Source organism: Staurois parvus, unplaced genomic scaffold (assembly GCF_062004578.1).
Source record: "Staurois parvus isolate SC_StPar_1 unplaced genomic scaffold, SC_StPar_1.0 ptg000017l, whole genome shotgun sequence".
In the NCBI taxonomy this organism is placed as follows: Eukaryota; Metazoa; Chordata; class Amphibia; order Anura; family Ranidae; genus Staurois; species Staurois parvus.
In genome coordinates this window covers 15,182,397-15,194,788 of record NW_028317813.1, presented here as the reverse complement: position 1 = coordinate 15,194,788, position 12,392 = coordinate 15,182,397, and the positions used below count along the sequence as shown (strand labels likewise).

Sequence of the window (12,392 nt, the reverse complement as noted above, 5' to 3'; positions counted from 1 at the left end):
GAATGCATTGAAAACCAATTAATCTGTTCCGGAGATCAGAAAAAAGAAAACACTAATAAATACCGCATGAGTTATTTTATCAAGTCATGAGGCATTTTAGTAGTGACAACCATGTGTTAGTATTTCAGCTGTCAGTGGGGTTCCCCACTAACAGTTGAATGTAAAAGATTTGCCGGCAATTAAAAAAAACAAAAAAAAAAAAACCACCACTGCGTGGGGTCCCCCTTCCCATCCATACCAAGCCCTTCGTGTCTGGTATGGATTTTGAGGGGAACTTCCACGCCAAAATTTAAAACAAAATGGCGTGGGGGTCCTCCCAAAAATCCATACCAGACCCTTTTCAGAGCGTGGCAAACAATGTTTCTTTTTAGTTTCTTAAAAGAAACAACATTTTCATTAACTTTGGGGAAAGTGACACCTAATTCTATGAGCTATAGTGAAGAAAAAAAAAAAAAAGCCAGCAATTGCATTTAAAAATCAGCACTGACATACACTTCGTATTGCGAAAAAAATTCATACAAAATTTGTAAACCGAGGCATTATTTTCAGTGGATTTTCATTTGTAAACCGAAAATTACTTTAACCGAGGCGTTCTTAAGCCGAGGTATTACTGTATACACAAAATTAGTTAGCCCATTCAGTTTAATATAAAAATGAAAGGCAGTTTTACAAGGTGCGGGTTTACATATACTTTAACCTCCTTAGCGGTTTTCCCGAGTGTAGCTCGGGGTAGAATTTCTATACCAAGAACGGTAACCCCGAGCTACACTCGGGCTTACTATGCAGCGTTCTCTGGGGGTCCCTGCAGCACTTACCTTGTCCTTCGCTCCCACGATGTGTCCCCTGCAGCGTCCCCGTCCATCTCCTCCGGCGGATGCCGGCATCTGGCTTCCGTGTTCCGGTCCCCGTGCCGTCGGAACGTTCGGGCGGCGGAACCGGCGGGAAATTTGAAATTTTTTAAAAAATGACATTTTTGCGGTCATTGCTTTTTCACTGCATTTCACATACATTTTGTCCCCACTGCTTTGTCCTGTGCCCTGCCTGCATTTTGACTGTTCTTTCTGCCTGGAAACTTAGAAAAGTCCATGGCGGCCAAAAAGCGTCCCTTTACGTCAAAAGCGGTTTTAGAACAGCGATAGTAAATCAGAACCACTTGCAGAATTGAGTGATAATGATTTGTGGGGAAATTCGTCATCAGACACTGAAAACGATTTTGCGACTTTGCTCAGCGATGTGCGAATTTGCCTCTGTATTTCAAATTTCAGTGTTTTTGGTTTGATTATATTATTGAATTAAATTTATTATATTATTATTTTTTATGATTATTTATTAAATTATAATTTATGATTTCATGTTTCAAGTTTTATCATATCCAGAATGTTTAATAGACTCTTTTTCGGATAGATTTCAGTGAGTTATTCCTAAAAATTACAGCCTACAATTAAAAACTACATATTTCCATGCAAAAAAATGGTACCGCTTTCAGCACAAAATTCCTGACATGATCATACCGCCAGGGAGGTTAAAGCCAAAGGTGGCGATTAAGCCCATCCTCTGTGCAGAGCCGCTGGCAGATAACGTGCGTTCGGATCCGTGCAACTGTTCCTGCCCGCCTGTCAAACTTTGATATGCGAATGTGTCCGCGCAGCTGCTGCATGTGCATCCACCTCTATGGGCTGTCTGCAAGCAGTTCCAAGGTGGATGCACACGCATCTACCATGAGCTTTGTGTGGAGGATGGACTTAATTGTTCAACTCTACGAGCCCTATGAAATATCAATACAAGACTTCCTCTGACTGGCTTGTGTGGCGAGGCAAGCAGCTGATACCACAATCTCCACGTCAGTCAGTCAATTAGAAGAAGCTGGTCATTGATTAAATCAGAACTAAAAAACTCCACAATTTAATGTTCCCAAAAGAAAGTTCACTGAAAACACCATCTTTCTAGAAGGCTTTATGTACAGTATATAGTCAAGTTTGTAGTTACCCGATCACCACACCTGTATGACAGACCTTCACACCTATATGAGCTTATGGTTACCGGACCATCAAAACTATATAGGTTTGTAGGACTTTCCTCTCTAAAGCCGTGGCCATTATATTAGCGTTGGCAACAATTTCAGCCTCTTCTCTTTGGTAAGGTTTTACATAAGATTTTGAAATTGTGTGTCTGTGAAATTTTGTGCCTATTTCACCAAAAAAGCATTTGTGAGGGATCAAGTACTGATGTAGGATGAGAAGACCTAGCTTGAAATTCATCCCAGTGTCCAATAAGGTTGAGTGTAGTGTAGAGTTGACCAAACTGGTCACATCATGTCTTTATGAACCTGGTTTTGTGCATAGGGCACAGTCATGCATTAACAGAAATGTTGCCACAAGGTTGGAAGAGTCTAAAAATCTTAAATCGCCATACGTTAGAGAATTGACACAGTCGTGTGTCAATGCTAGAGTTTAAAAATCTTATCACTATATATGTTATAGCATTGACACAGTCATGAACACAATTTGGCAAGGTATTCTCAAACTTTTGACCATATAGTGTAAAACTACTGCTATGATATGAGTAATGGTCTATCTAATCTCATTTTAACCTTACGTTGATATTGCACTATAGTCACTGTCCTCCATATGAATTAGAATTGATTCCTTATAAATACATAGGAGGATAAAATATAACCTTTTTTTCATATAAAGAAAAGGTTGGAGAGAAATAAACAAATAAAAATAGATCTATTCTTACCGGTGCAAGGATGTCCCCAGTGTATCTTTTAATAGGGTTGGCCTTCCGCCTGTAAGTCCCATCCTGAGAAGCAACATTCTGTCTCTTCTTGGCCTCTTTCTGACGAATTCTTAAGAGCTGGAGGCGTTTCTGGCGTCTGCTTATGATCACTGTCAAATCAAGTAACAAAGCAGTGAGGGCTAATAGAAACACCAAACATGAAGCCAATTTTTTTTTTTTCAAATACTACATACAAGGGAAGCGCACAGCTAAATAACCTCTAGGATTCTAAGAAGAAATGTACAAAAATAAAAATCTGTCTTCTTGACAAACACACACACAAAAAAAAAAAAAAAGGGGAAGAAGGTGGAGAGCCATTTAGACAAAGACAGACAATACACTGTTTCGTCTCACATCTTTTTTCCTGCAAACAGGGTGACCTGCTGACCGTTTCAGCTTACATCTAAATGTGTCTATTAGAAGATACACAGGTGTGCATGAAACAACACTACATCTGGTTATAAAAACATAAAATAAATTTTTTTTTAAAAGACCACAGCTATTTAAAACAGTAATATAGACAAATACATGGAAACATTGATACATCTTCAACAAGCAGGGTCAAAGCTTCTCCCAATAAGCAGACAACTCTGTTAAAGCATCCTCTTCTGCTTTTTGTAGGTCATGTAAAAGTAAGATAGCCATAGAGCTTGTGCAGTCTTTAGCCCAGAGTAACCCAAGAGCAGAAAGTCGACATATCCTCAACCTCAGTTATTAGCCTCTAACCCAGCGGTTCTCGACCTGTGGGTCGCGATCCCTTTGGGGGTCAAACGACCCTTCCACAGGGGTCGCCCAAGACCATTGGAAAACACATTTCCAATGGTCTTAGGAAAGAAGACACCGCTCCTCTATCCGTCTCCAGGTGGGTCCGCCCACATGCAGCTACGCCCACATACGAGTACCCGGCGTGATGACATCGCACCAACCCCATCACATACACCCTGTACAAATACAGGTGTGGCAGGGTTGGCGCCATAATGTACTTATGTGGACCAGTCACACGTGTAAAAAGAGCAGCTACTGTGTAGAAAGCAGCAGTATTGGAGGTAAACCGATAATTAAAGCATTATAATTCATGAAGTATGTTCAAATTGTAACAATGAAAACACATCCTGCATATCAGATATTTACATTACGCTTCATAATAGTAGCAAAATTACAGTTATGAAGTAGCAGCGAAAATAATTTTATGGTTGGGGGGGGTCACCACGACATGAGAAACTGTATTAAAGGGTCGCAGCATTAGGAAGGTTGAGAACCACTGCTCTAACCCTTTTTAACCTCAATGCACACTCATGAGCATCACAAGGCTGGCAAAGGCCCACACAATGGCTCATAATGCTCCAACAATGCATTTTTTTCTAACTTTTTCTGATCTACAAGAATCTCTCTCTTTCTCCTTTAAAAGTTTTACATTAAATATGTGTAGACACAGGCAGTCCCCGGGTTACAAACAAGATATGTTCTGTAGGTTTGTCTTAAGTTGAATTTGTAGGTTTGTTCTTAAGTTGAATTTGTATGCAAGTTGGAACAGGTACATTTTTTAAGTGCAACTCCAGACAAAAAATACTTTGTTTTTTGAATAGCATAGGGAAGGGTTAACGCCCCTGTAATGTTTGTTTGGCTGTTTGTGCCCTTGTTCAGAAGATTTCACCTCCCTTTCTGTCCCCTGTGACAATTGGATTTTGAAAAATGTGGGCTGTCGTGGAAACAAGGGATTGGTGATAAACCTTTAGGAGACATCTTTTTCCCATAATAACTCTTAAAGGAGTGAATTTCCCTTCCTGGGGTAGATTTGCTCTCACTTCCTGTTTCTCCCTTCCTTTGCAAGTACAAGTTGTTCGTAACTCGAATGTTCATAACACGGGGACTGCCTGTATATCAATAGCTAACACCTGAAAATGTAAAACATCCCAAGTTAGGCAAACAGAAGAAATGAAAAATAGTCCATTTGCTTTGGGAAATATTCTAAGATGTATGGAGAACAATTTGCATAACAAAATTGCTACAAAACAAGATGCAGGTCCATTCAATTTGTAAATCTGTCAACACTCCAGGAAGAGATTTCCACATTTTTGCTGTTCAGACTGTTGAGAACCATTTCTGCAATTTTGGTTTAAACCTCCTTTCCTCCGGTCTTAAATTGTGACTATGTAGTCTCATCAAGTACCTGGGATTAAACAGGTTTTTACCAGCTGTACAGTCATCACTGATGAAGTTGTAGATAGCAGCTATGTCTCCTATTAAAAAGGGACACTAAACAATATCCTTTTTCTTCCAAAGAAATCCAAAAACACATCTACTACTTGATTTCATGAAAAATAGGATTACAGGATCATTATTTCTTACCGTTTGCCTTGCTACATCCTCCGGTGAGATCCTAAACCTCTGCCCCCCCCCCCCCCCTCCTCACTTCAATTTGTTTGAAATGAGCAGAGCATGTTACTAGTGGTCATGCACTAATAGTCTATATCCCTTATTTCCATCTTGGGGGCCAGCAAGAGAAAGTGGCCATGTTCCTACAAAAAGTGGGACCATGGAGAACAAACACAGCAACTCTCGAACAGGAAGTCAGATCACAACAGCAAATAAAAAAGAAAAAATATAATTTTAGAGAAAACACACACCTTCTTGCCATGATCACAGTATGTGATCATCCAGCAATTGTGATAGAATACAATTTTTGTACTCATGAAATCCTTTACTTGGAGGCCACTGAAGGAAATAAGTCTTTAAAGTGGGTAGAGTGGGGGGGCAGCTACATGGTAGAGGTCTACGTCAAAAGAGTGGGAGCCCAACAGTTTGTGAAACAAGATAGAAAGAAGAGAAACCCAACCTGTAATAGTGCTGACGGCCAAACACTGGTCCAGCCCCAGCTACAGGAAGGAAGGGATTCATCCCACAGAGAAAAGCTCATTCGGGTGAAACCCCCAAAAGACTCACACCAAGTGTCATATGCCTTCCAATGATAGACTTTGCAGATAGTAGATTTTCTAACATCCTAGGAATTACAGACTCAGCCACCCATCTCTCAGACCTCGTATTGTTGGTCTCCTTTCTGCAGGCAAAGCAATCCAGTTTGCTGTTAAATCTGGAAGCCAGATCGTCCACCTCAGGGTGTTTCCCACCTGCAGCACAAGTCCTGGAACATCTGCAGGTATGAGGACCACTCATCCAGGTTCAGGCGATTCAGTTTGTAGACGCTGCAAATGACAGACTGCACTCAGGCATCCAAGATTTTTTTTGTGATGTCTTGGCTCCAGTCTTGGGAAGCTATATCTGGCATTGGAAGACTGAGAAGGAGGAAAGAAACCCTTCCCAATTTCAGAGGTAGAAGACCTACTGGTAAAGGCACAAGCCACAAGATGACTCGCTAGAGATCTGTCAGGCTATTCACATTAGCAGTGCAAAGCCTTAGGTAAAAATGTCTGTTGACTGGTAAAGAGCTTTAAAAAAAAAAAAAAAAAAAGAGAAGAAGTATGGGTTAACAAAAACTATATAATGAATACCCTCACCAGCCACTTTATTAGGCACACCTGTTCAATTGTTTGGTAAGACAAAATTGCTAAAATCAGCCAATCTCATGGCAACAACTCAATGCATTTTAGGCATCTAGAGTGATGAAGACGACTTGATGTCAAATCGAGCATCAGAATGGGGAAGAAAGGGGATTTAAGTGACTTTGAACGTGGCATGGTTGTTAGTGTCAGAAAGGCTGGTCTGAACATTTCAAAACCTGCTGATCTACTGGGATTTTCATACACAACCATCTCTAGGGTTTACAGAGAATGGTCCAAAAAAGAACGCACATGTCAAACCTTAAAGCAGATGAGCAACAGCAGCAGAAGACCACACCAGGTGCTAATCCTGTCAACTAAGAAGAGGAAACGGGGACTACAATTCACATAGGCTCACCAAAATTGGACAATAAAATATTAGAAAAAACATTGCCTTGTCTGATGAGTCTCAATTTCCCTAAAGATGGTTGTGCGTGAAAATTCCAGTAGATCAGCAGTTTTTTAAAAATACTCAGACCAACCCATCTGACACCAAACAAAGCTTCAGAATGGGGATTTATATGACTTTAAACATGGCATAGTTGTTGAACTTCAGCAAGTCGTCTTCACCACGTCTAGATGCATAAATGCATTCAGTTTCTGCCATGTGATTAACTGATTAGCAAATTTGTGTTACCAAGCAACTGAACAGGTGTACCTAACTGGCTGGTGAGTGTACACACATGCAAGTTTGATGCTGCATCTGTCCCCTGCTTGATCAAAGACTGACAACTGAGTGATCAAAGACCACAGATTGCTCAGTTCTCAGTGTTCTATGAGCAGAGATCCAGAAAAATGTCATGTCACAGGCTCTCTGCTCTGCCCCTCCAGTGCTCACTGGAGCACTGAGCCATGGAAGGGGAGGGAGCTGCTCTGAGCTGTGGAAGGCAAATTTAGGCTGCTCCAGCGCTAGACAAGAGCTTACAGCGTCAATAAGGGTAGCGAAGGTATCCTTTTGATTAGGTAAAATCAATGTAACAGGTGTGTCATCCTGAGTTAATGCCTTAAAATGCAAGGATCCTCAACTGCTACCTTCTCTCAAGTGCAAAAATCAAAAGACTTATTCAAGAAGGCTGAACGGACCAGATCATGAACCCTACTATCCATGACTTTAATAAGGCCAGAAATTCTGCTCATGAATTTTGACACTGTGGCAGAAAATTCTTCTCTAGCTAGAAGATGAGCTGATGGGCCATTTAAATGGCTAGAGGAAGGCATGGAGTCAGAGTAAAGGCAATCGGAGGAAAGAGTACTAGGGCTTTAAAAGTATGAACCACTACCACCATCCCCCTTCCAATAGAACTAAACGTTAAGCCTGAGCTAGCAAGTCCATCTGACCCCTTTTTCCATGCGCTTATGATCTGCCATGCCTGTGAAAAATTGTCCCCAGATGGGTACTCGCCACCTTTGTAGCAGTACAGAAAGGGGAATGCATCCATGCCAAGCACTTGTAAGCCACAGTAGCCCAGGTATTATACTATTAGCTGCTATAAAAACAAAAAACTAAGAGGAAACAAGATTTTGCTGGTCCAAAGCAGCACTTGGGCATGCAGTTGTAGTAACTTCCACCCCCCAGGATCAAGGAGTCCAGTCCTTGGGCTATGTAGCTGCAGTAACACCCTGTTTGTGCAGGCACACTAGGTCCTTGTCCAACACCATGACCATTGGAAGGTAATTAATGACTCCCAAGCATTCCAAAAGGGTTAAAAGAGGTGACATCCTTAAAATGGATTTAAACACCCTCCTGGCTTCGCCTGATGAGCTTATTGCCACAGGTGTCTTTTAGGGACAGGGCTCTGCACCAGGCAGACCAGAGCCCTGGACCTGTAGAGCACCCTACAGCGAATTCCACAGATTACACCAAATGTCAAAGGAAGTGCCCACAGAAAAATCCAGTGTACAAGCACCATTATAGGCCAGCCCTACATCTTCCACCAGGTGGGGTCCAGGTATGGTCTGCAGTCAATGGTTCAGGAGATGCACGAAGACCCACATTGGCCATGGTGCAAAAAGAAACATCTTTGACTATAATCATCCAAAAGACTGACAACGACTAAAAGAAACCTCCATAAAAGAAAGTAATCTTTTCTAAATAGATCAAAGAAGGCCATCACCTAAGAGACTAGATAAAAAAAAAAAAAATAAATCGAGGCTAGATGGGAAGGTTTTACATAGGGGATGTCCTAGCAGTTTTTTTGCCAGTGTCCAATCACCTGTAGGTAGTTGCACAAATTGTGTTTGCTATAAAGTGTTGACTGGGTTACATGCACCGATGCAACATATTTCCACAAGATGTAATGTATTCATGCGTTCCACTTTTTATAGACAATCCTACCCGATTTCATGAAAAGGACATACCAACTCTACTCATTTTATTTTGGGGGGTATTGGTTTTCAAACTCAGCACAGCTGCGTAACAATACAGTCAAGGCTATATCAATATGAAAATGAGGATACAATGTTATGTATATACAGAATATTAACAGGAATTTAATGAAAAAGCTGTACTTACCATCAGTATGAGAAAAGCCTTCAGCTGTCAGCTTCCACTGAACTACAATTCCCAGTACACTTAACAATGGCCACATACCCAACACCACCCAGCTGAACCAGCAGAGGGGATAGGAAGGTTCTAAGCGGAGTGTGTCATACACATACTGCACCAGCAGCATCATCTCAATGAAATAGTCAGTACATACAGACAGGATAGCTGCTCCAAACGTTGCAGTGGAAACCACAGTGAAGAGCTTCTGCCACTGCAGAGTCAATACAGCAAACAGCATGGCAGAACCCATCATTATTCCTACTGGAATCCAGGCTGTGGATGGATGATAGAACTGCTCCAAACCCACCAGACAGGCAATGGCCAGCAAAAGTCCAAGAAGCAGGCCAGTCATAAACAGGCCAACGCTGTGCACAAGCATGGTGACTAGTCCGCAAAGAAGGCCGATGCCCAGGGCAATGCCTGCACTCAGCTCCAGGCTCAGCTGTGTGTCCAGGATTCTCTCTTTATAACAAAGCAAAAAGATGACTGCTGATCCAGCCAACAGTCCCGATAAAAACATAATGGCTTTGAAGCACCGGTAACCTGTAAAAAGAAAAAAAAAAGAACACATGCTGAAAGTTAAAAGAAAGACAATCATTGGCTAATAACAATATAAAATATAATTCAGCCTTCCAGTAAAAGGGTCTTGGGGTGGCTTTTTTTTCCCCAGCAGTAGGACAGGGTGTGCAGTGGTATTCTGTTGTCATTGCTACAGCATACATACAGTACATAGAAAACAAGCTACTTGTGTCAATGACCTGCAGGTTCTCCACATACTCATAAAAAAGAGAAGTGGTCTAAGGCTAGGTTCATACTATTGCGGTCCAAACGGACCGCGTTTTCTCAGGCACTGCAACTCATTCGTATGAATGGGCTGCTGTGCTGCATTTCCCGCAGGAAAAAGGTGCATGCAATTTATAAAAAACGCAGCCACAGGGAAGCCGCATGGTCTGACAGTTGTTAAAGTTTCAGTTAAAGATCCAGTCTTTAACAACTGTGCTAGGTACAAGGGAGATCGCCCTACCCAAAACCAAGTTCGACCTAACAAGAAATCATCCATTTCCTGCAGAGTAGAGGGATGCACATTACCCATTGTTAGCTAGTGACCAACTTAAAAAGAGATGCAAGTTTCCCCCCCCCCCCCCAATATTTATAGTTGCCTAGGTGGATGCAGCATCAGGCCGATGCCAGGTGCCACTCCAGACTCTGGGGTGGATCCCAACTTTGAAGTTGGGATCTCTCCCCAGCCTGGACCGGCTGAGTGCGGTCAGCTGAAAACGGGTCACAGGAGTGCAGAACAAATTGCACTCCTGTGATCCACAGGAAAAGTAAAGCCGAAAAAGCTTCTGCTTTAATAAAACAAAAAGAAACAAACAAAAAACACACACTCGGAAGTTTTTTGCTACTTACCAAAAAAGGTATATACAAGGCCAAAGAGACAGCATAAGGAGCACACAACTGTGGGAACCACATCATAATGTCGTCCATTTTCCAAGCTACATAAACCTTCAAAAGGGTCTTCTTGCCCAGTGTCTACATTTTGATTGTTGAAGTGCTGAAAACCACTGGGTATAACAAACGATGACAAATCCAACGCCATAGCTCAATGTAGGCCACGGGTTGAAGTGAAAGCATCCATCAATGATCAACCTGAAAAGTAGGAGACAATACTACATTAAAACGGTTTTTTGGTTTGACAATGGCAAGAACAAAGCAAATCTAAAAAAGAGGCCCGTATTAAAAGGGCACATCTAAAGCATATGTCCACATGCCACTTTCCTCTATCACTTGCGAGTCTGGAACACACCCCTACAAACTTGCACAGAACCTTTTCATAATAGCACTGAAACCACAATGCGTGTGAACAGATCTGTGTGAACCACCTCAATAGGAACACACAATATCTAGCGTATCCTGCGAATATAGGAGTTTGAAAACACATCCAGAATCGCATGTTTGAATCAGGACACCTCCGTTGACACCTGGGCATTTGGGGATCGCGACAGAATAGCTGTGATCACAAGACGCAGGTTCAGTTGCCATCATTTTCAATAGTGCCTAAAAACGAAATGCAGTTTTTGTGATTGTCGCGTGGACAATTGCATCGTGTGAAGCTTGTCGCCCAAAAGTTGTCTTGCCCTGGGTGCGAACAATAAATATATATGTGGCTCCTAACTTTTTTAGCTGGCTCCTAGATTCAAAGCTGCACATTCATACATTCAAATTTAAGCCTAGGTTCACACTTGCCCACAGCCAAATCGCACTGCTCTGTAGAGCTGCACAGGCCTGCTATTCATTCTTAATAGCACCCCCATGCATCTCAGCCTGCAGCACGCTTGCTGGTGTGGGAACCGTAGGGAAATTGCAGTGTCAAATAGTACAAATGTGATTTCCCCACAGCAGAGTATTTAAAAAGGTGCATGCACCTTTTTTTTGTGGGAACTGCTGGCACAGCAGCCCATTCAAACGAATGGGCTGCAGGACCCAAGCGAAACGCAAACCACACAGCCCTCAGAAGTGTGAACCTAGGCTGGAGAGGAACTTTACACACAACTCCTCTCTTTTGTTTTGTCCTCCCCTCCTGTTAGGCATGAATGTACTTAACCCACGTGTCCTCTTGCCAAATGAATCCAGCATTGTCCTGCTGTGATCCGCTACACAGGTGCAGGAGCCTGGGTCTCATGACACCATCTTTCCTTCTGATGTCATCAGGAGCCTGGCTGCCTCCTCTGGGTTGTTGCAGCCAGCCCTCTGACACATGCCAGGCCCACCCACCAGCTGCATCTTTGTTCCTGTATCCTCCTGGGATGTACGAAAGATATCCCAGGAGGTTACGGACAAATCAATCTTGCCAAGATGAGAATGGTGGTGGGGCCATAGTAAAAGTAAAAAAACACACACACATACAAAAAGCTTTTTATTGTGGTGGATGAGGAGGTTGCAGAGCAAAACTTTTTGGAGTGAAGGTCTGTATTAAAAGTAGACTAAAGCAAGTTATTTTCATCTTTTTAAGCCTCCAGCTTTCAATAAATACTGAATGATCCCATAATGAAGGTCTTAGGCATTTGCTATTCTAGGATGACAGCCAGTTGTGCACCTGCATTGTCATCTCACCACATGAAGCCATGGTGAAGACTACAAGAGGCCACACTGACACACATCGCTCAAGCAAGGTGTACGTTTGCCACTATTGGGAAAATCTCCTGAGCAATGATTTGCAGTATTGGTATTAAAAGGTTCAGCTTTTATATAAAACACACACACACACACACACACACACACTCTGTGCAATGATTTTGCACAGAGCAGCCCTGGTCCTCTTCTCAGGTCCCCCACCGGTGCTCCTCCCTCTTGACCAGTGCCCCCAATAGAAAACTGTTTGCTATGGGGGCACTGGCGCATGCTTGCTTCTGATCCCGACTCCATAAAGACACAGAGCTGTTGCTTGCCCCCCCCTCTCTTCATTGGCTCACTGGCTGTGATTGACAGTGGTGGGAGCCAATGGCACCAGA

General features: G+C 42.4%; 1 protein-coding gene across 2 annotated transcripts in view; it reads right to left on the bottom strand.

Moving 5' to 3' along the window:
* LOC149473346 (transmembrane protein 198) overlaps positions 1–12,392 on the bottom strand; it is a 48,198-nt gene that overhangs the window by 5,787 nt on the left and 30,019 nt on the right. For both annotated transcript variants that reach the window (XM_089680275.1, XM_089680282.1), the window contains exons 2-4: positions 10,291–10,530; positions 8,848–9,423; positions 2,740–2,888 (exon numbers count right to left, since the gene is read on the bottom strand). In XM_089680275.1, coding sequence (XP_089536401.1) covers positions 2,740–2,888; positions 8,848–9,423; positions 10,291–10,480 — 915 coding nt within the window. In that variant the 5' untranslated portion in view covers positions 10,481–10,530. The remainder of the gene's footprint in view (positions 1–2,739; positions 2,889–8,847; positions 9,424–10,290; positions 10,531–12,392) is intronic.